Source organism: Taudactylus pleione, unplaced genomic scaffold (genome assembly GCF_031769625.1).
Source record: "Taudactylus pleione unplaced genomic scaffold, aTauple2 ptg000711l, whole genome shotgun sequence".
In the NCBI taxonomy this organism is placed as follows: Eukaryota; Metazoa; Chordata; class Amphibia; order Anura; family Myobatrachidae; genus Taudactylus; species Taudactylus pleione.
This window is the reverse complement of record NW_028285113.1, coordinates 13,526,328-13,550,000: the sequence shown is the minus strand read 5'-3', so window position 1 is coordinate 13,550,000 and position 23,673 is coordinate 13,526,328. Positions and strand designations below refer to the sequence as shown.

Below are 23,673 nucleotides of genomic sequence, written 5' to 3'. Positions count from 1 at the left end.
TAGAGATACGCAGGGAATCTTATTTATTGAATGCATCGTGCAGGAACAGTAATTGCCACCAGTAATTCTCTTGTATAAAAGAGGATACACCGTGCAGGCTAAGGGCTAGATTTTGAGCATAGTTTGATTTACTCACCGAGGGCGTCTGCCATCATTACTGGAGGTGAGTTTGGGAGGCGCAGTTTATTAAAGTCGCCTGCAGCTCGTTTATATTGTACATATTAATTCTAATAAAGGACACGTACAATCTGGAATATAAGCAAATACAAAACATTTCCAGCAAAATTAGTGATGGGCCATCGCTGCCAGAATGTAATATAATGTATTTTATCACTTCTGTTTACTATGCAAATTATTGCCCAGGATCAGCAGAACTAACACATTTGGGATACAGCAGAGTCGGATTCTGGGACTGACGGCTGTGGGATTGGCTCCTGAAGCTACAAATATCGCTTGTATATACCACTCTAGGTAGCATTATTATTCATGTATTACAGTTTCAGCACAGTCAGCTGCAGGAGGTCAAAGACTGCAGTATCCACGGAAGGGAATCCCACAGAGGAAATAGGTGGTTGTGATAGGCCAGGGCAGTGATTTAAAGAAATCATTTTATTCTAGGTGTGGCCCTAGGCTTAGGCAAACTAAGCAAATGCCTAAGGGCATCCGAGCCTGCCTAGTGCCAGCGGTCGGTGGAGGTTTGGAGCTGGCACTGAAGCACGGCTGCTACTACTGCTGCACACTGTCCACTGTGTACTGCTACCAGGCCAGATCAGAGCTGTCAGCAGAGCTCCGATCAGGCCCGGCAGCAGCAAACAGTGAGCGGCCAGGCAGCGGCGGAACAGCAGGCGGTGGTTGCAGAGATGGGCAACTTGGTTGGCGGGGCTCTGCTAGTGGTTCAACAGCCACGATTGTATCGTTCCGCTCCAATCGGACAGCAGCTTCAGCAGGCAGCTCACAGCCAGCAATAGCGGGCTGCTGCTGCGAGAGCAAGCAGATCCAGGAATGCTGCAGCAAAGAAGCAGACTCTGCACAGTGGGGGCAGTGGGCACTGTGCATGAAGAATAATGGCTGCTGGTCTCTGGAAGAGGGCTGCTGCACATAGCCAGCCACAACAGTGCCCCCTCCCATGGGCCTTTGTGGGGTCCAGCAGGCTGAGCCTGCACTGACTCCCAGCAGCCTGCCAGCACCACCCCCACAAAGTGCAGTGAGGAAGATTCAGCAAGAATTTCAAAAGAGCAAGGACAGACACACAGCCAGACAGTTTTAAAAAGTTAGCAACTGTGTTACAAAAATATTTTGATTAAAGTCAGCTCAGCATGTAGTGAGGGGAGCTGTGGTGACTGCTGTGAGGGGTGCTGGTACTGTGCGCTGGCCGGGGAGGGGTGATGAGTGTGGCTGGGATCTGTGCTGCTGGGTGAGGGGTGCTGTGCTGGCAGAGGGCAGTGGGGTTCTGTATGAGGGGTGCGAAATAAGGATGCTGTATGGGAGAGGGGTGATGGGTGTTGTTGGCTGCCTCTGATCTGTGCTGCTGGGTGATGGGTGCTGTGAGACAGGGAGGGGGTGCTGGGTCAGAGGCGGAGCTAGCGGTGGTGCCATCCGGTACATTGCACTGACCAGGGCCCGCAGCAGTATAATGAGATCTGTGCCACGGACTGTAACAAAGGAGGACGCCTGGATAGCTGTATACTTTGTGCGTTTAGCACGTGTTTCTTTAGCAATAAAAAATAAGCCATAAACCAATGTGCTATTATTGGTGTCCGTGTATTAACACTAAGCTTGGTGGTGGGATTATCTGCTAAGGGGGCACCAACAAATATCTTGCCTAGAACATCAAATTGCTTAGGGCAGACTCTGTATCTATATCAGTCCGGACAATGTCTAATATAACATTTCCGTTGTGCGGCACTTCCAAAAATCCCCTTTTCCCAAAGGGTCAGTCTCTGTATAAATAAGAAAGTACAGGAGGCGCACAATAGCGAAGTTACGTTAAAACTCAGATCCTTTACTGAAACAGGATTAAAACCACTCACGTAATGCATGTGTGATACATTGCTCTATCACAATAAGAGCATAGGAGGTGGAATAATCCTATCACCAGGTTTGAGCCTGATGTCCGTCCACACTCCATCCTGAACGCGATGTCAGCACGCTCACATCCTCGTCAGCCACGTTCTGTCCAATCGGACTTCCTCAGTGGGGTGTTTTATACACTTTTATCTTTCCTAGGTTTAAGTCATCATTTAGGAACCACAGCACATAGCAATAGCAATGAGCGTGAGTTAAAATAAATAATATTTTGGTTTTTTAAAGTAGGGTATTTATAAATAAATATGTTTTACTCACTTCTGTATCTATAGGTCGTCCCTCGTACAGAAGATGATCATAAGAAATAAAATATGAACACATTAAAGAACTCCAGCCCCCTTCCTGCTTTCCGGCATACCGAAACATTCCGAAATTAGTAAACTTCTTTAAGTGATTCCGCAAGACTCCAGCAGTCAGCAACTCTGCCCCATGCGGTGCTGCCTGGTCGGTTCTGAAGGGCACTTAGCCTGGATAATTGTACAGGTTGTAGTCATGTTGCCGATAGGGCACGTCAGGCAGTTCTAGTTATTTTTGGTGTTGTGATCCTACTACCTGGCGTATAATGGACTAATGTCGCTCTCTTCTATCTATAGCGGTAAGACCGAATGAGTGCGCTACACACCTAAAACTGCAAGAAGAGAACGGCAGGATAATAAAAAAATCATACTCCATTAAATCCCACTGCTGGTTCCTGACAGAGGTAGCATTTGGCAAGTAGAGGTTAATCTGACCCTTTTAAAAGTCAGGCTTCAGAAAGAGCCCATTTCTGCAACAAATCCCATGACAACGCTGCCCACTTTTATATACACTTCATATGCTCTGACGTAATCCGCCACCGGGGAAGGGGCGAGGAAGCAGGTCTCAGTTACCCACTTCATACCGGTCTTATGTAATGAGAAATTAGTCACCGCTTTTAAAGCATGGAGGAAACAAAATAAAATTGGAAGATTATAATCCTGTGGAGTCCAATTAGCATTTTTTAAATGTGGCATTTTGAGGTTTCCAAGGTTACAATTGAACATTCTCTACATCTTTGCAGGTGGGAGACTTCACCGGTGTCCACATCTGTTCCCTGATCTCCCGCGCACGCTAAGCTAGTTAGAAGAGCCGGGTAGGTAATGGGCACTTTTGTAACCATTTGATAAAGGATATTGTTTTTGGCAAGAAAATGTGTTTTGATTGTATGATTCATGCAATTATGTAGCAAATGAAAAACGCTGCTGTCACCTGTCTCTCTATTGTGCTCGGTGTAGATTAAATGTTCTGTAATGTTAACGCATATATAATTACATACGTTACTGGGCGAGGAGCAGCTCAGTGTTGGAATAAATCAGTAATCTCACTAAAGGGTTAAATAAAGCATCTTAGGGCTATAACAAGGGCAGGCGAAAAATGGAGAGATATTCTGGGAATAAGATTATCAACAGGTCTCCCAGGTCCCTAATGGGCTTCTAGGGAAAACTATGCGACCTAGCAGTTGCTCTGTCCACAATATCCACTGAATGCCTCGTTTCGGAGCCTGAAATTGGATAACTATAGGAAACTATTCACAATGGTTCTCTTAACCTGGCAGCAATGTTGCACAATTTATCAAGAAAAAAAAAAAGGGACACATGCTAAATGAGAGAGATCGAGAGAGAGAGAGAGAGAGAGAGAGAGAGAGAGAGATCGAGAGATCCTCCCTCGTCTCTGCTGCGGTCGTGCCAAACAGACCCTCATGGCACGACTCTGTTAGCCCGAGTGGCTATTTAACGTCTTTTATTGCCAAAACTGCATCTAAGACGCGATGTGACTAGGATGCACCAGCAGACTGTGCTGATTAATTTGATATGCGCCAAGTATTGCTACAATGTAGAGGCCGCAGCTTTTTTCATTCCATTTTTCATTCCAAGTTCCGTCGTGTTTCATATACAGACTCAGATATATACAGATATAATTGTTTTTTATTTCTCCATCTGCTGCTCAACTGCAAGTCTTGACATAGATCATACCGGTTTTTACACCACTGTGACCATACCGTTTTTTACACCACTGTGACCATACCGTTTTTTACACCACTGTGACCATACCGGTTTTTACACCACTGTGACCATACCGGTTTTTACACCACTGTGACCATACCGGTTTTTACACCACTGTGACCATACCGGTTTTTACACCACTGTGACCATACCGGTTTACACCACTGTGACCATACCGGTTTACACCACTGTGACCATACCGGTTTTTACACTACTGTGACCATACCTGTTTACACTACTGTGACCATACCTGTTTACACTCTTGGAACGTCCAGGTGTATCTTCAATTTTGGGGAGTTCCCCGAACTACCAGAAGAGGAGGTCACCCTTCCATATCCCGCCCACTTCCAAGAGAAATGTGTCATCATACCACTGCATAATACTGCACGGGGCGGGGCCATAATGACTTAATTAAGCACCCAGCGTCCCACAGTGACCACCGGCTTCTCCACTCCAGAAGCTCTCCCGCAGGTGAAAGAGAAAAAGCAGGTAAGCATGCCTGTAACCAATCAGATCATCAGAACAATCACAGCTGCACAGAATATTTCAGGAGAGAAGCATACCATCTCAAAGGAGGTACTGACCTCACGGTAATCATGTGATTATGTTAGTGTGGGCTGGAGCGCGTGTGACAGAGGCAGTGAAAAGTCACACCAAAAGACGTTCGGTGCTACTGAATCACACAACGCTAACACCTTCTGAGGAAACCGGGGGTTATAGTGCCTGGATAAACGAATCAAGGAACCTGCTACTGCCGCACCTGTTTTTGCATCCACTTTGGAGATATACCCACTGACAGCCCGGTCTCGCTACTCGATGTCTGGAAGTCGTTTATTGCCTTTCTTGCCACACAGCTGCGGAAGCAGGAATACCGCTGGCTTCTCGTTACAGCGTGATGGGAGCTTACCGCTGTTCTGTATTCTACCTAACGAGTGGGAGCGACACAGAAATGGGAGTGCTGCATGGATGGAGGCCAGGGTCCCGCCTGCTGACATGGGGTGCTTTCTACATTGGAACCCCCGAACAGACCTGCAGCAGCCTGCTCCCGGGAAGGATTTAATCAAAGTCGGTAAGTACGGCTATTAGGGGCTGTTTGGCGCGACTGCAGCATAGACGAGGGAGGACGCATCTGTACATACATTTTTTCCCTATCTCCATGCAGGCAATTAATATGTTGTTAAATTCAAAGAAGAAAAAAAAAAAAAAGTAACGAAGAGGGCATTTCGTTAAATGTTTGAGGATGACATTGAGAATTAGCGTTTTAGTTGAACATGACACTGCATGGTTACATCTCAAAATTGATTACATTCTTTGGATAATCCTGAAAGACATTAGGGGATGAAAGGCATCATTGCGTGACATGTCATCGTATCATAGAGTAGAGAATAAATTGGACTCCGAGCCAGAAGATTCTGTTCAGTGACTCAAGGCAAACACCACATCATCTGTGAGAAGTTCATCAACTGTTTATTTCACAGGGTGACACCCCGGTGACAAATTGGTTTTATCGTGGGGACATGGTGACACTATTAAGCATCTTTTCATGTTTTTGGTGTCGGAACACCCGCCCTGCCCAACTATATAAACGATCTAAAAAAACCTGCTCTTTTGAGTACTTAAAAATCAATGGGGTAAAACTTACAGCTATACGGCTCAGGTTATTTTAGGACAGGACGTCCGAGGAGTTATTGTATTAAAGAGATACTGTGTGAGATCCTTCAAGCCAAATTACAATCTAAAAAAACCAAGTACACTCTCAGTAATGGTGTAGTATAATAGTAACGCTAGCACAGATTTAAAAATGTAAGCATATGGTCACATTGTAAAGCAGAGTTTCACCTGCCGGTGGGGCAAGGGAACGAGCAGGGCTGTAACTAGGGGTGTGTGACTGGAGCTGCCTCGAACAGCACCGTCTCTGCCCCACAGCCCTTGCTTCTGGCTAGCAGGGTGTCTGCAGCTGTTGTGGAGGGTCCTCAGGACACTCCAAGCAGGGCCGGATTATAGGCGGGGCGACAGGGGAGATCGTCCCGGGGCCCCCACATACTTTCCCCCGACCACATCAATTTTTTTTTCTTAACGGAGCCGCCAAGAGCGCCGGGCCAGTTCCCGCTGGGCATGTGCCTTTGGTGGCCGGCGTCCACACAACCTGTCTTTCATTTACTGACCCCCCCACTCCCTGAGCTTCTGCAATCAGAGATTAAGCTCCGATCGGGCAGCCAGTTAAAAAAAAAACATGGCCGACGGGGGAGCTGCTGCGCATGCCCAGCAGCAGCAGCTCCTCCCATAAGCCTTTGCAGAGCATGGAGCAGTCAGTCACACTGATGGCTCCGCCTCCAGATCCTCCTCGGCCCGCCTCCAGCCTGTTGGCTCCGCCTTCACCCGGCCATAGAAGCCTCACAAACGGAAGGGGATCTATCTCATTCCCTCACACTACACCAGGGATCCCTGCACCCACTGCCCGGCTGCTTCAATGCCAGCCCCAGAGCACCTGCACTTTCTGGGGCACAACGCAAGGTCTCTGGTTGCAAAACTATTATGAGGTCAGTACTACACATTTCCTAGGCACCATGCTGGGGAACAACAAGTCTCAGCATGCCCACGACTTATGGTGAGGTTGGCTATGACAATGAATAGGCTTCTGTTCTGTAAAAGCACGAAGGCATCGCACAGCGCCAGAGACTATGTTGGCATATAGGAAGGCACAGACAGGGAAGCGGGTACCAGAAGCAGCAGATGCCAAGGCTGCCCCATATTTGCATTACCCACAATATACCACCCAGTGCAGCTTTAACCTGGGCACCACAGCCTCCTCCGACGTCAGAGCCACACTGGGCAGCAAATGCAGCACAGACAGTGCAAGGCTGCCAGCGTCCACCAGTGAGATGAGACTATATATATATATATATAGATAGATATATATATATATATATATATATAGATATATAGATATATATATAGATATATATATATAGATATATATATAGATATATATAGATATATATATATAGATATATATATAGATATATATATATATAGATATATATATAGATATATATATATAGATATATATATATAGATATATATATAGATATATATATATAGATATATATATATAGATATATATATATAGATATATATATAGATATATATATAGATATATATATAGATATATATATAGATATATATATATAGATATATATATAGATATATATAGATATATATATAGATATATATATAGATATATATATAGATATATATATAGATATATATATAGATATAGATATAGATATATAGATATAGATATATATATATATATATAGATATAGATATATATATATAGATAGATAGATATATATATATTTTATATATCATATATAATATGTATTACTTTTCATATAACATAATAAATATATATATATATAAAAAAAAAAAACTTTTATTGATAGGGGCCCCCACATGTTTGTTGCCCAGGGGCCCCCACAGACCTAAATCCGGCCCTGACTCCAAGTCATTGCTACACTTACCAGTGCTGCCAGCCTTGCCCCCTCTGCTTACGTCAGATGCTAAGGGGGCAGGGCTGGCACAGGGAGCATTTAAGCCCAGTTACAGCCCTGGGAAATAGACAAGAGCAAGTTTCGGGAAAGAGACAAGAAAATGGATGTGCATAAAGAAGAAATATATGGCTAGTGCATGTCGTGGGGGTGGAAACTTCATGTGGGAAGAATATGATATATATATATATATATATATGTATATATATATATATATATATATTTTAAGCCTTCTACATATAAGAATAGTTGCCCATAGCAGCCACTCAGCTTCTATGTACCATATAGAATATACTTTATTATTGCTAGCAAGATGTTGATTGGTTGCTTTGGGCAATGTCTCCACTTGACCAGTCTCCACTCTGTAGAAGGCTTGATGCATCTTTCCTATAGACACAAGTCATTCCTTAGGGGTCTATTTACTAAGCAGTGTTAGAAGACAGAGTGAAAAGTGATAAGGTGCCAGCCAATCACCTCCCTACTGCCATCTCACAGGCTGTGTTTGAAAAATGACAGTTGGGAGCTGATAGGCTGGCACATTATCACTTTTCACTCTGTCTTCTAACACTGCTTAGTAAATAGACCGCCCAGTGTTCTGGCTTTCTTTTCATATGGTGCAAGATGTTTTCCTCATGTCTATGTTAACAACTGGATCCCTCCCACCTTCATCCCTGCCACTCCCCTTTTCTACCACAGTTATCTGTATACTGTACAGCGGAGAATGGCAGGAAAGAGTGAATGCAAGGGGCAAAAGGGAAGCTCTCGTGGCTGCCAACTGTGTAGCCACAAATTCACCGTCTCCTACAGAAAGGTTTTTTTAGATATTCAAAAATAGAACGGGGCAAGTGGACATGGTTTTAGAATGTACTATACTGCAAACAGCTAAGAAATATGTTAGAGTATGAATAAAACTCTCTAGGTGAAGCCATCAGCTCTTTTGACGTCCATTATCATCTCTATGCTGACGACACTGAGATCTACCTTTCCTCCCCTGACATCTCTCCCTCTCTCCTCACTCGTATCTCCAACTGTCTTTCTGCTATATCTTCCTGGATGTCCCAGCGATTTCTTAAACTTAATATGTCTAAGACTGAGATGATCATCTTCCCACCCTCCCACATAACCTCACCTCCCACTATTTCTTTATCAATTGATGGCACAACTATCTCCTCTAGCCCCAAAGTGCGCTGTCTTGGAGTTATCCTGGACTCCTCCCTCTCCTTTAAACCACATATCCAGAACCTCTTACAATCCTGTCATTTCCATCTTAAAAATATTTCCAGGATCAGACCCTTTCTCACCCAGGATGCTACTAAGACCTTAATACACTCACTGGTCATCTCAAGATTGGATTACTGTAACCTTCTCCTATCTGGCCTCCTCAAATCCCATCTCGCTCCTCTCCAGTCTATCCTTAATGCTGCTGCACGGCTTATCTTCCTCTCCAAACGCTCTACATCTGCCTCCCCTCTCCTACAAGCCCTCCACTGGCGCCCCTTCTCCTTCAGAGCCCAATTCAAGGTTCTCACACTCGCTTACAAAGCCCTCACACACTCCTCTCCCATTTACATCTCTGACCTCATCTCCCTTCACTTTCCTGTCCGCCCTCTTCGTTCAACAAATGCACACCGCCCCTCATGCCAACTGATTACTTCCTCCCACTCCCGCCTCCAAGACTTTGCCCGTGCCGCTCCCCACCTCTGGAACTCTCTCCCTCTCCCCATCAGACTCTCCACCTCTCTACAATCCTTCAAACGGGCTCTCAAGACCCACTACTTCCTCAATGCTTTCCAGCTCTCATCCTAACTTGCTACTATATGCTCCCTCCTCCCTGTCTTCCCCATCTGTATCATGCCCATCTGTCTGCCGCTCCCCTTCAGAATGTAAGCTCTTGTGAGCAGGGCCCTCTACCCTCTTGTGCTTCTCCTTACTTTATATTCATCTACTTCTTACTCACCACTAGGACACCTAACACTTGGTACCTATGCTTTGCTGCTTATGTGTATCAATGTAGATTATCCATGTCCTTGTACTTTATTATATTGTATTTTACTGTACGTCACTTTTTGGTTATGTACCTTGTAAGGCGCTGCGGAACACTTGCGGCGCCATATAAATAAACGATAATAATAATAATAATAATAAAACTGGATGGTGCACAATATGCATTAAAAATGCTGTCCCAGTGTAATTGCAATATACAAGAAGGGTCTCACCCCAAGTGAGAAGTACGAAAGAAATATGTACAGGAGCGCAGCGCACATTCAGCTGGTCAGGTCCTGGATTCCTGCTGAAAAACGGAATCTTGTCATTTTTCTATCATAAATGCAGATAACATGCTTGCACTAAGGGTCAATTCAATGAGCCGCGAAGGGGAGAGTTGCTGCTGCAACGACGTGGATATGCCGGCAACGGCAACTCGTCCCTCTCCAGGCCTGATCTTGCCCCAGACACGCAGATTTTTGTACGCAGCCCCATAGCGAGTCTGGAAGTACCATAAGGGCAGCATAGAGCTTTCTTATAATGTGAGGGGGATTCGTTGCAAATTGAATCGACCCCTTAGTATTTAGGGATAAGTAGCTATGCCTCACTTTTCTCTCCACTAGATGCCATTGTGACGTCCTTGAAAATCCGCAGAATGAACGAATACGCAGAGAACATAAAGAATAAAGCGCATATTAGCGGAATGCATGAGCTACCTCTGCAAATCTCCGTATTGTAATGCACCATTGCTGAAATAGTCTCCTTAGGATTATAGAAAGTCATGGCTGAAAAGCAAAGAAGGGACAGAGAGAGAATTAGAGGAAGTTGCGGAAGGACACATTCAAGTCAGTAAAGTAACCTTCAGTGGAATAACACGTTCAGACTGATGTCAACTCATTTACTGGACAATTCTTTGCAGCTAATCATTCTGCACTTCATCCTGAACCACCCTAATGTCAAGGATGGAGTCTGGCGGAAAAAATTATAATAATTAGACTGTTTAGGGACAGTAGCATTTTCCTAAAGGCTCCAGGACAGAGATGCTGAACGCAGGAAGTGGGCTTTTAATAAGAATATCTACGAGAAACTACACTCGTATGAGTTTGTGTTCAAGTAAATAGATATTCAGCGGAAATGCTTTCACTGAAACCATAGAGAAAGATCTGAACACTGTGCCTGAGAAAGTGCTACCGCCTGTACATACAGTCTCTGAGCATTAATGTCTGAGCTACCAACTGCACATACCTCCTGTACATACAGAGAGTGTAGGTCAGAGCTTAATACTCAGTGTTTGAGCAGTAAGGTCTGCCCTACCTCCTGCACATACAGGCTGAGCATCAAGGTCTGTCCTACCGCCTGTACATACAGTCTGAGCACTAAGGTCTGTCCTACAGCCTGTACATACAGTCTGAGCATTAAGGTCTGTCCTACCGCCTGTACATACAGTCTTAGAGCATTAAGGTCTGTCCTACCGCCTGTACATACAGTCTATGAGCAGTAAGGTCCGAGCTACTGCCTCTACATACAGTTTCTGTGCAGTAAGGTCTGAGCTAACGCCTGTACATATGTTCTCTGAGCAGTAAGGTCTGAGCTGCTACCTGTACATACAGTCTCTGTGGGTCTGAGTTACCGCTTGTACATACAGTCTCTGAGCATTAAGGTCTGTCCTACCATCTGAATATACAGTCTCTAAGCAGTAAGGTCTGAGCTGCTACCTGAACATACAGTCTCTGTGCAATAAGGTTTGAGTTACCGCCTGTACATACAGTCTCTGAGCAGTAAGGTCTGAGCTACCACCTGTACATACAGGCTCTGTGCAGTAAATTCTGACCTACCACCTGTACATACAGTCTCTGTGCAATAAGGTCTGAGTTACCTGCCTGTACATACAGTCTCTGTGCAATAAAGTCTGAGCTTCTGCCCACACCTATACATTCAATCTCTGGGCATCAAGCAGTGATCACTTGTACATTGAGTGGGCGATTCAGAGTTGCATGCAAGTTGGCCACAATTGCACTCGCACTGCATGCACGGAACTTTTCGCCATTGTGCAGACCTGCACGCAACTATGCTGCCCCATCACCCCTATGTATCCATTCAACCAAAAGCCGTCATCATCATCAGCACACCGTGGCACCAGACCTGTACCTGTGCAAGGAATGCATCTGAAATCTCTGCGTACATGTTACTCTGAATAGCCGTATTCCTGACTACACGCTCTCCACTCAATATAAGCTACACGTGTGGACGCCCCATTGCCACGTTGTTACACCCAGCCAGCCTCCAGTGGCGTTGTAGCTGAGCTGCGTATGACTCTGAATTACCCGGACAATCATGCGTTTAGCCACGGAGCATGCACAGTGCTACAAAAAGATCAATATACCCGACCGTTCACATACATCCTGCTCCAACTTTGACGTTGCCTGCAGCGTGCAGAAGGATCATTGCTCAGTAACTTACAATGGACACAACAGTCATAAAAGCTGCAGGAAAGTTCAAAAACCCAGTTAATAAACCAGTTTATAAATCTGTACAAATGCAAAATAGGAGAACGCTCTTCAGGTCGTGCGTGTGTATTCTGCTCTTATCAAGCAATGAAACATTATATAAACCCTCTCACTGACTGCACTGACAAGTTCTATAAAACTCTACATTCAGATCCATTGTAACATGACAAAGTGCTGCTTAATAGTTAGCTGAACAAGTCCTTCTATCTCTTATTGTAGCCTAATTACCTCCCATTCCAATAGAACTGTATAGATAATTATCCCATTCATTGTTCATAAGGCTACGTGCAGTGAGCAAGGGCTCACAGTGAAGAGCGTGTGACCTCTAGAGGGAATAATGGAAATCTCTGCCGCAAAAAAAATAAAATTAAAATAATGCAAAAAGCACAGTTGGCAATCACGGACCTATCACCTGTTATTAGACACCCATTTACAGAGCACAAAACTTCCAAGGCAAGCGCAAAATCCTCTATGGTACGTTCTCCCGGCACCTCGATTTGCACGTTGGTCTAGAGATCCAACAAAACGTAAAGGTTTATGGTGCAAGGTGATGGCCTTGGCAGAGAAGTGGAGATTTACATTGGCCGAGAGGAGGACTAGGGAGAGGTGAGGGCATTCTAAATTCCCTTGCTGTGATAAGGGACACACAGTCTTTATTACATTACAAAATAACTTTTTGTAGAAGCACAGAGCAGTCGAAGATGATTTCTCACTGTATTCCGCACACTTATCACTCACTCCTAGCCAGGGGAGGCAGTTCCTGAGTGCGGAGAGAAGGCATGCACCTTGAGGTGTTCTGGGCAAAGTTGTTCGTCCACTAGGTGATTAAACCTAGCGATGGAGCGATAACGACGGTCGTTATCGCTCCATCACTTGGTAATCGCCCGCAAATCGGGCAGTAAAAGGTTGAAAACGACCACCGGTGCGCGCGCCCGCTGGTCGTTTTTAACATCAATCATCACCCAAACATGACGGTCAACCTGACGACCGCAGTCAGGTTGCCATGTTCGGGAATGATTGATCTGCAACTCTGAACGTCTAGTGTATGCACAGGAGGAGACGGCGTCGTAATCGTGCAGTCGTCCACGCATCGTGTAATCGATGGGCAGCATAAGCGCATCAAGTGCACGTTGAAAATGAGGACCACAGTATCATTCACAGTCTTGCTGGTCAACTTTGCTAGGCTGATGTAGTACTCCACACAGCGTCATAACAGATGATCCTGCTGCCATTGCAAAGCTCACACAGTAACATTTCTCCTTGTGTAATGTTAACATTCAACAATACATCATTTGTAAGTAATAGTTGCAATGATATAGTTACATGCATGGTTTGCTTGTGAATTACTCTAAACATATGGGTTTGCATTGAAAACCGGAGTTTACACTAATTATTGCTGGTGATATTTAATAATAAATACAGTTAAAATGAAATGTATGAAACAGCAGCATTGGTAACGTTCTCAGGCAGAAAAAATATGCACAGCTGTATATGGGCTACGGCAGTGGTTCCCAAACTGCGGGGTGCCTGAGGAGACTTGCAGGGGTGCCTCGGGAGACTTGCAGGGGTGCCTCGGGTTTGTGGTCCAGCACCAAATAAAATGATAGTCAGTGTGAATAGCAGTCATTTTCACTGGTTTTGCCTAACAAAAAATATGTGGACAAACAGAAGCACAGCCCTGTCAACCACCACATAACTGAACCTAAGGGTGACATACAAGAACAATTTATTTCATTTAATTTTTGCTGAATTTCTCAAGAAGAAACTTCTGACCCAGGGGTGCTGTGGAAAAAATGCTGCTACTCTAGGGCGCCGTGATTCGAAAAAGTTTGGGAACCACTGGACTACGGCAATGACGGACAGTCACTTGGACCAAAGATTCTGCACTGTGTGATGGACAGTTACCACTGCTTGGACCAAAGATTCTACACTGTGAGATGGACAGTTACCTCCGCTTGGACCAAAGACTCTGCACTGTGAGATGGACAGTTACCTCCGCTTGGACCAAAGACTCTGCACTGTGAGATGGACAGTTACCTCCGCTTGGACCAAGACTCTGCACTGTGTGATGGGACAGTTACCTCCGCTTGGACCAAGACTCTGCACTGTGTGATGGGACAGTTACCACCGCTTGGACCAAAGACTCTGCACTGTGTGATGGACAGTTACCACCGCTTGGACCAAAGACTCTGCACTGTGTGATGGACAGTTACCACCGCCTGGACCAAAGACTCTGCACTGTGTGATGGACAGTTACCATCGCTTGGACCAAAGACTCTGCACTGTGAGATGGACAGTTACCTCCGCTTGGACCAAAGACTCTGCACTGTGAGATGGACAGTTACCTCCGCTTGGACCAAGACTCTGCACTGTGTGATGGGACAGTTACCACCGCTTGGACCAAAGACTCTGCACTGTGTGATGGACAGTTACCACCGCTTGGACCAAAGACTCTGCACTGTGTGATGGACAGTTACCACCGCCTGGACCAAAGACTCTGCACTGTGTGATGGACAGTTACCATCGCTTGGACCAAAGACTCTACACTGTGTGATGGACAGCCACTTGGACCAAAGATACTGCACTGTGTGATGGACAGTTACCACTGCTTGGACCAAAGATTCACCTGGCCACACAAGGACGACCTTCCCACACAGTGCAATTGAGGCTGAATCAATTTTTAATTTGTAAATTTAGCAGCCAAACTGGCTTATTAATGCACTTTGAAGACGACCACATATTCAGATGAATTCTGACCACATTTTGCCTAAATTCCTGATGATACAATATATTTCAAATCAGATTATTAGTGGCTATAAGATTCATTTTTGTATGAGGCTATTTGAATATCAGCCTAACTGCCCAATATAAAGTGCAGACTGCCCAGTATCAAGCAAAGAACAGTATTGTAAGCCAGTCTGTAGCTAAAAGGTTTCTACTTAATTCCATCAGCCATAAAGTGACAGTGGGTTGTGAAATGAGCATCCATAACGCAATCACATGTAAATGTACAGACTACTGAGCAGTGGTCCTGCCTCCCTCTCCCTATGTCAGCACTGCACACCAGTACTGGGTCATGTCTGCACTTGAACACAGCCTAGAGAGTATAAACCACAGACCAAATTGAATATGCTACTTATGCCATTGATTGTGACCTATTACGGTCAGTTAGTTCATTTAGAACTATTGTTAAGCTATAATTTTTCATTTGTAAAGTGCCAAAGTGTGTGAGATTTAATAGTGCATTCAGAATGGCAGCTGGGGGTTGCAGGTTGCGTGGTGTGGGAAGAAATGTCCTGTGGCTACAGCATCATGGATGGAAGATAGGACAGCCTGGGGAGGGGAGGTTGCTATGCACTTGTATCACAATCAGTAGTGGCTCCAGAGGTGGGGTTGCAGCACAGTCCAAAATTCAAATAGGGGAGCCACACCAACTGCCAGTGAGTCCCGGCCGGCGATGTTTGGCAGCATTTGGAGTGGCAGTTGGTATGGTTTCCCTATTTGAATTTTGGACTATACTGCAGCCTCACCTCTGGAGCCACTGATCACAATGAAGAACATACAGAAGTAATAGGACCTCGGCTCTAGTTGCAGTGCTTAGGGCAGGACGTTTTCCCAATTACAAAGCAGAAGTATCATAAACAGGGTTCTTACCTCTTCCCCTCTCTTGCTTGTTGCTCTCCTGGCAGCCTTTTCCTTCAGTCGTTTTTCCTGTAATTAAAATGACTACGTTAGAAACGACACTTAATCTGGTCCAAAAATACAAGATGCAATGCAGTATCAAAACAACATACAGTGTACAATATAGCGTAAATCAGTAAATATAATCCGATCAATACTATATAGCATATTAGATTTATATAGCATAATAAATAGCAAACAAATCATCTTAAAAAATTCAAGCGACATTGGGTCAAAGCCCAACTCCTCTGTTTTAATGTGTGTGGGCCAGATGTACTAAGCTCTGAAAATTGATACATTGGAGCGATAAACTGCCAACCAATCAGCTCCCAACTGTCATTTTTCAAACACATCCTGTAACATGACAGTTAGGAGCTCAGTGGCCGCCAGTTCATCACTCTCCACTTTATCCCTTTCCAGAGCTTAGTACATCTACCAAAATGTGTGTGTGTGTCTTGTGCATGTAAGAGACAAATTGTGTAACGATCTAGCCTTAATTATTTTATGTTCCATTACAAATAGAGGGGGGGGGAGGGGACTGTATCAAAGCTTGGACAGAGATAAAGTAGAGACAGCTCCTAACTGTAATTTTTTCATACACAGCCTGTAAAATGACAGACGCTGCAAAATGATAGAGCATTCTGTGAACCGTTACAGAGCCTGGCTCTTACATATAAATACACACTGGTGGAGTCTTGCAGGAGTAACGGAATACTACAACTTGATATTATTTCTGGCTTTATCAGACTGTGAAAAAAAAAACTGGGTTACCTGACTGAGACAACCCGCAAGCCTGTAGCGGATCACAAGTGACCCGCAGAACTTATAGAGCCATTAAAATGACAAGACCTGGGCAGTATTTATTACCAAGTTTCCAATAGTAAAATCAAAACTGCCTGGACAACAGAATTCAGGGAAGGGGGGAGGACGAAAGCCAGGGTAGGGGGGAGGACGAAAGCCAGGGTAGGGGGGAGGACGGAAGCCAGGGAAGGGGGGAGGACGGAAGCCAGGGAAGGGGGGAGGACGGAAGCCAGGGAAGGGGGGAGGACGGAAGCCAGGAAAGGGGGGAAGACGGAAGCCAGGGAAGGGGGGAGGACGGAAGCCAGGAAAGGGGGGAAGACGGAAGCCAGGAAAGGGGGGAAGACGGAAGCCAGGGAAGGGGGGGGGGGGGGAGGACGGAAGCCAGGGAAGGGGGGGGGGGGGGGAGGACGGAAGCCAGGGAAGGGGGAGGTGGAGATACCTTTACATGACAAATTAATGTTGAGCTGAAACATTTCAGGTTTGAGATTATTTTTCCCGCAGAATGGTGACTGTACATCCATAGGGGGTAAAGAGTCATCAAAGAGTATAAAAGCAATCACCACTTCAATCATTTTGACCTATTAATTCAGTGTGGTTAATGGATACAATAGTACAGTAGTAACAGAGTAATAAGTGGATACAACAATACAATAATGGAAACAAAAAGTGGATACACTAATACCATGGTAGAAGATCAATAAGTGAATACAACAATACTGTGGTAATAGTGTAATAAGTGGATACAACAAGGAATCGATGTGATGCTGGCTGTTGTGATGCCTACTGTCAAATACCGACAGCAGCATCCCGATGGTTGGTATCCACTTACCCCCCCCCCTTCTCCCCCTAACCTCCCTTCTTGTAGCCTAACCCTAACCCTTCCCATCTGGCACCCTAACCCTCCCTGTTATTGCCTAAACTTAAGTTCCCCCCCTTCATGCCTAACCCTAACCTCCCCCCCCAAAACCAAATGCTAACCCCCGATATGCTACCTAAACCTAACCCCCCCACCACCCCCTTCCCTCCACAGCTAACACTATGGGCGCCTCGGCTTATCTTCATTAGGGCTGTCGTCCTTCTGGATTCCGGCGTCGGGATTAAGATAGGCATCGGTATTTTGACACCTATCTTGAGTCCCTTGTCGGGCTTCCAGCATCGGGATTGAGACCGGCGGCATCGCACCAGCTGGTCTCATAACTACATCCCATACAACAATACCGTAGTAGTAGTGTAACAAGCGCATACAGTAGTATTAGTGTAACAAGTGGATATAATAATACAGTAGTAATAATGTAACAAGTGGATACACAAACACAGTAGTAATAGTGCAACAAGTGGATACAGTAGTAATAATGTAACAAGTGGATATAATAATACAGTAGTAATAGTGCAACAAGTGTATACAAACATACCATGGTAAAAGTGTAATAAATGGATACAACAGTAGCGTAATATACAATAGCATAACAAGGGAATGCAATAATACAGTTTGACAAAATGAGCAGAGAAAACCACAAATCGCCTTATTGTAGATTACAACAGGACAAGTAACTACTGCCATCTAATGTAGGAGATGAGCTAATTGTTAACTATAGAGACAAAAAAAAACCTTAAAAAGCCAGAATAATTAAGTCTAACATAAGTTGTGAAAGCCCTGTGATCGAGGAGGTCGCACTCCTTACTTACAATTTACAAACCTATTAGAGCACAAAGGGAGACTGTATAGTTCGGGTAAAGTGGATGCAAGGCTGAAAGTGTTGCCCTATCACCCTCTTCTGTTCTTAAGCCATCTGTACTCAGTATGATAAGGAAGCAGCGTTTGGTGATGCTGCAACAAAAGGCAATTTAAATTCCACCGCAGTATGCAAGGAGAAATATAATGAGATATTCAATGATTTATTTCTTCAATTTGCAGTAAGTATGAGAAAGGAAACCGTCTCTACATTTTGTGCAGCACTGTCTGAACTTCACTAATGCAAATCTATTCCACGTTCGTGCACTCACATAATTGTATTCTGAGTCACAGAGGATGGGAAAGCCTGCAGCATGCCACACATTACTGTCCTCTATCGGACTGATATCCCTCCCGTCCATCTAACTCTTCTCTATGGGTCAAAAGTATAGAACTGTATACAAAAAAAAACTAACTTCTTTGCTTGTGCCTACATACTCTGGGCTCGGCTGCAGACATATAAAAATAGCATCACTCTCAGCATACACAGCACAAAGTCCCCCTTTCATCTTAGGCGGTCAGGCAATTAAATTTGCTATATAGATTAAAAATTGTCCAATGGCTTCCAGAAAAGAAAGTCTGGCCATGAAGACTACACTGTCTTGTTCTCTGTGGTTGGGTACGGGATGCTGGAGCTCGGGAATCTCAATGTCAGCCTCCCGACAGGGTTAGGATACCGACACTTGTTGGTCAGTATCCTAAGCCTTCCCCTCTCCCTACCCCTCCCTGGTGCCTAAACCTAACCTGTCCCTTCCCGCAACCTAAACCTTCCCCCTTAGTGCCTAACCCTAACCCTTCCCCTTGTGCCTTACCCTCCCCCTAATTCCATTACTTACCATCTGGATGCCGGTGCCAGGATCCTGATAGAATGCCGACTCCGGAATCCCGACACCTAAGTGCCGGCAACCCGACTGTCGGGATTGTGACCAGATCCAGTTTTCTGAATTGTAGAACTTTAGAATGTGAAAGACAACTTTAAACGGTTGTTAAACATGGCTACAGTATATCACGGGTGTAGTAGGTATTACCGCCGGACGCATGTCCCGACAGCGGCAGCCCGGCAAGGGTGAAAATCCTGATCGTCCCTAAGGTAAGTATTGCTAACCTAATTCACCCCCCCCTCCCCTTACGGGTGCCTAACGCAAACCTCCCCCCAAGTGCCTAACCCTAATCCCCCCTCTAAGTGCCTAAACTTAACCCCCCCTTCTACGCCGCCTAAACCTGTCCCCCGGGGGGTGCCTAATCCCCCCCTTCCTCTAGCCTAATCCTAACCTCCCAGGTGGGTGCCTAACCCTAAATCTCCCCCTGGGAGCCCTAAACCTAACCCTCCCCCCCCAGCGGCTGTATATCGCGGTCTGGTGGCGGTATGGCAGTGGTTTCCAAATGACACCCCTATTCTATTCTAAAATGTGTTTTGACTGTGGTCTGGCGGCGATTTTGCTATCTGCAGATTTACTAAGGCCAAAACCTCTGCAAAACTGCCATCAAAACACATTTTAGAATAGAATAGAACAGGGCTGTCATTTAGAAACAGCTGCTAAACCGCCACCAAACCCCCGGGGTTTAGAATAGAAACCGCCGTAAAAACCACCACTTAGTAAATTTTGCCCTTTTAATTGCATCTTTACTTATTTATTAGCAGTTTCTTATATAGTGCAGAATATTCATTTGCACTTTATATCTTAATATGCCCATGCAAGCATTGCCCTATAATTACTTTGGCTACTGTATTATATACTACATGACTATTACTAAACTACATTATAGTATTATATACTACATTACTGTGATCTATGAAATACTTCCACCAGAAACAATCCCTTTATTTCAAATATTTATTTTTCTAAGTGAATATACAATTAATATGTATATTGATATAATGTGCAATATGAATAAATTGTATGTGATATTTGATTTCTACTCATGTGTATAACACAACGATTTAATATATTTATTTACACAATGCATTAAATATGTTGTATAATTAACATAGTTTACCCTGCAAATTTCATCACACAGCTCAATCTGTAATTCTATGATTACCACTTAGGAGAAATTAGAAGTCACGCTGTGATAATTATTATCTCTGACAATTTCTCACCAATACTTCTACATAAGGGGCAAAATTTACTAAGCGGTGGTTTGACGGCGGTTTCTATTCTAAACCCCGGCGGTTTGGTGGCAGTTTTGCAGTAGTTTCTAAATTGCAGCCCTGTTCTATTCTAAAATGTGTTTTGACTGTGGTTTGGCAGCGGTTTTGCTATCTGCAGATTTACTAAGGTCAAAACTACTGCAAAACTGCTATCAAAACACATTTTAGAATAGAATAGAACAGGGCTGTCATTTAGAAACCGCTGCAAAACCGCCACAAAATCCCCGGGGTTTAGAATAGAAACCGCCAACAAACCGCCGCTCAGTAAATTTTGCCCACTGTTTCAATGATGAGAACATCTGTGCATACTTTGACCAATGCTTCTAAATTGGAAAAGTTTGCACGACAATCCACTACAACTTTTTTAAGAGTAAGGATCCGACTACCATACAAATGGGTATCCACGAGGCAAATAATATCAGCGTTATACTATTTAATTTGGAACAACACAAAGAAGAACTTAATTCTAACCAGACATTCCAAGCTAGCAGACAGAAAAAAACACTACCCCCCCCCACACACACACCTAGTACCCTTATGAAACCACAGCCAAAGCGTCAGGGTAAAGGAAAAGACCTCTGCAGAGATAGGGGTGGACCACAAAAGGTCGCAAGTAGCCAGCCCTGCATGCTGCAAAAGAAAACATTAAAAGAAAAATATAAAACATATTAAACAGAACAAAAATTCATACACAAAAGACAAACATTGCATTGAGTGTTATGATAAAAAAATTCTTCTGACCCTCCTACGGATTTGGGGATGCCACCATCTTCTTTTGATACCATGGACTCTGGGTCTGCACACCTACCCTGCAACAGATTCTTCAAGCTATTGCAGCCTCAGAGAAGGTGGTCATGGACAAGATTAGGGAGATGCAGGTAGACCTCTCACTGATCCGGCAAGGCCTCTTTCTTATCCGGCATGACTTATCAGGCACTGTTAAACTGAAATTATCCAACTTGGAGGACAGGATGCCTCAAATAATTTCAGATTCGTTGGCCTGTCAGAGAACCGAAGGTTTCCAAAAGAGAAGTTCTTGGAGGAGTGGATTATCCAGGAATATGACCGAGACACCAAATCCACTTTTATCCATATTTTTCTGTAGCATGTGCTCATAGAGTGCCTCCCCAGCCTCCGCAACCTGGCATGGCCCACTCAGAGAAGATAACTAATATATATATATATATATATATTATGAATAAAGGGAAGGCTAGATGGACCAAGTGGTTCTCATCTGCTGTAGAATTCTATGTTTCTAACTACTCAGTGTGTTTATCCTGACTACACGACGGATGTGCAGAATTATCATCATCATCATTTATATAGCACCACAAGTGTCTCGCAGCGCCTTACAAAGTACATATACAAATAGGTTGACCAGTAACTTACAGTACAATACAATCCAGGATGAGGACTAGGATAATATACGTTGCTACATTAGTGACCATAACACCCAGATAAGCAACAGAGCATAAGCAACCAAGTGTTAGGTGCCCTAGTGGGGAGTAAGAAGTAGATTAAAGTAAAGTAGGGAGAAGCACAAGTGGGTAGAGGGCCCTGCTCGTGTGAGCTTACATTCTAAAAGGGAGGGGCAGACAAACAGGTGCGACACAAATGGGGTAAGACAGGGAGGAAGGAGCGTGTAGCAACAAGTTAAGATTAGGTCAGAGATGTAAATGGGAGAGGAATGGGTGAGGGGCTTTGTAAGCGAGTGTGAGAACCTTGAATTAGGTTCTGAAAGGGAAGGGGATCAGAATCAGTGATCTCAATTCCTGCAAGTCTAAAAGACGTTATGAGAGCTACAGCTATCATTCTATGCTTCATCTTGCTTGCCTTCGTGTAGCGGATGCTGGCTGATTGGCTTGAGCGGAGACCTCAGGGCCACAGTTGATTGATTTCAGGAGTACCAGGATGATATGTTTTCATTAGGTTTTTATTATCTTCTCATTTTGTTTATGTTTTTTGTTTAGGTGCAGCAGTTTGTAATTCTCTTTTGCGGTATACGGGGTTCCTCTACTTTACATGTATGAGAGGTTCCTGCTGGTGATACGTCTTATTGTATAGCTTGCTCCTCTCTTATTACCTCCAAGCTGTGTTTTAGCACACATTGATGTTCCAATAGCTGGAATACTGCTTGCTGTGCTAGGGGGGGAATTGTAGGGGTTTAGTTTTATTATTTGTTAGGGAACCAGGTATTCCATAATTTTACATGGTAATACAGGGAGGGTATGGGTGGGGTTTGTTTTTGGATGTCCTCCTTCTCCTGGGCTGTTGTATTTGTTTTTTTTATCATGTCACTCAAAGCAATGTTTATGTCTTTTGTGTATGAATTTTTGTTCTGTTTAATTTGTTTTATTTTTTTCTTCTAATGTTTTCTTGTGCGGTGTCCAGGGCTGGCTATTCGCAACCTTTTGTGGTCCTCCCCTATCTCTGCAGAGGTCTTTTCCCTTTACCCTGAAGCTTAGGCTGTGGTTTCATAAGGGTACTCAGTCTTTCACCCATTGACTTTATATGCTCATTTCTCCTGTTCTGAGGCAGTATGTCAATGGGGTGGAAAATCGGGCAATATCAGACCACTCTCCTGTGTCCGTCAACATAGATCACTCTGTTGACAGGGGAATCAGATTTTGGAAATTAGACCCTTTTTGGTTACAGTCAATGGGGGTGGGCTCTGAAATAATCTCTTCTTGTGATAATTATTTCTCTGACAATGTGGATAAGATTCTTTAAGACTCCTTCAAGACATTTCTTAGGAGGTAGTTCCATTAAAGGTGTGTCCAAGATTAAGCAGTTCTCTTGTCGTCAGGAGGAGGAATTGGAGGGCAAGAGTCGTGATTTGGAAGTTGTATACTTACATGCACTGCACTGGGTAGGGACGCTTGGCTGCGGGCACAGAGAGAGTGGTCTGATCTCCTTTATGATAAATCTAAGCGCAGATTGCTTTTCTCTAAACATTTGCTTTATTCCCATGTGGAATCTGGAGGTAGCTACAGTATATGGCTTATAGGGGAGATGTACTAAGCTCTGAAAAGTGATAAAGTGGATAGTGATAAATGACCAGCCACTCAGCTCCCAACTGTCATGTTACAGGCTGTGTTTGAAAAATGACAGTTGGGAGGTGATTGGCTGATAGTTTATCACTCTCCACTTTATCACTTTT

The 23,673-nt window shown here is 44.3% G+C and overlaps 1 protein-coding gene across 2 annotated transcripts in view; it reads right to left on the bottom strand.

Annotated features, from left to right (window-relative positions):
* DDX10 (DEAD-box helicase 10) overlaps window positions 1-23,673 on the bottom strand; it is a 294,884-nt gene that overhangs the window by 80,935 nt on the left and 190,276 nt on the right. For both annotated transcript variants that reach the window (XM_088456682.1, XM_088456683.1), the window contains exon 16: window positions 15,802-15,858. In XM_088456682.1, the coding sequence (XP_088312808.1) occupies window positions 15,802-15,858 (57 nt within the window). The remainder of the gene's footprint in view (window positions 1-15,801; window positions 15,859-23,673) is intronic.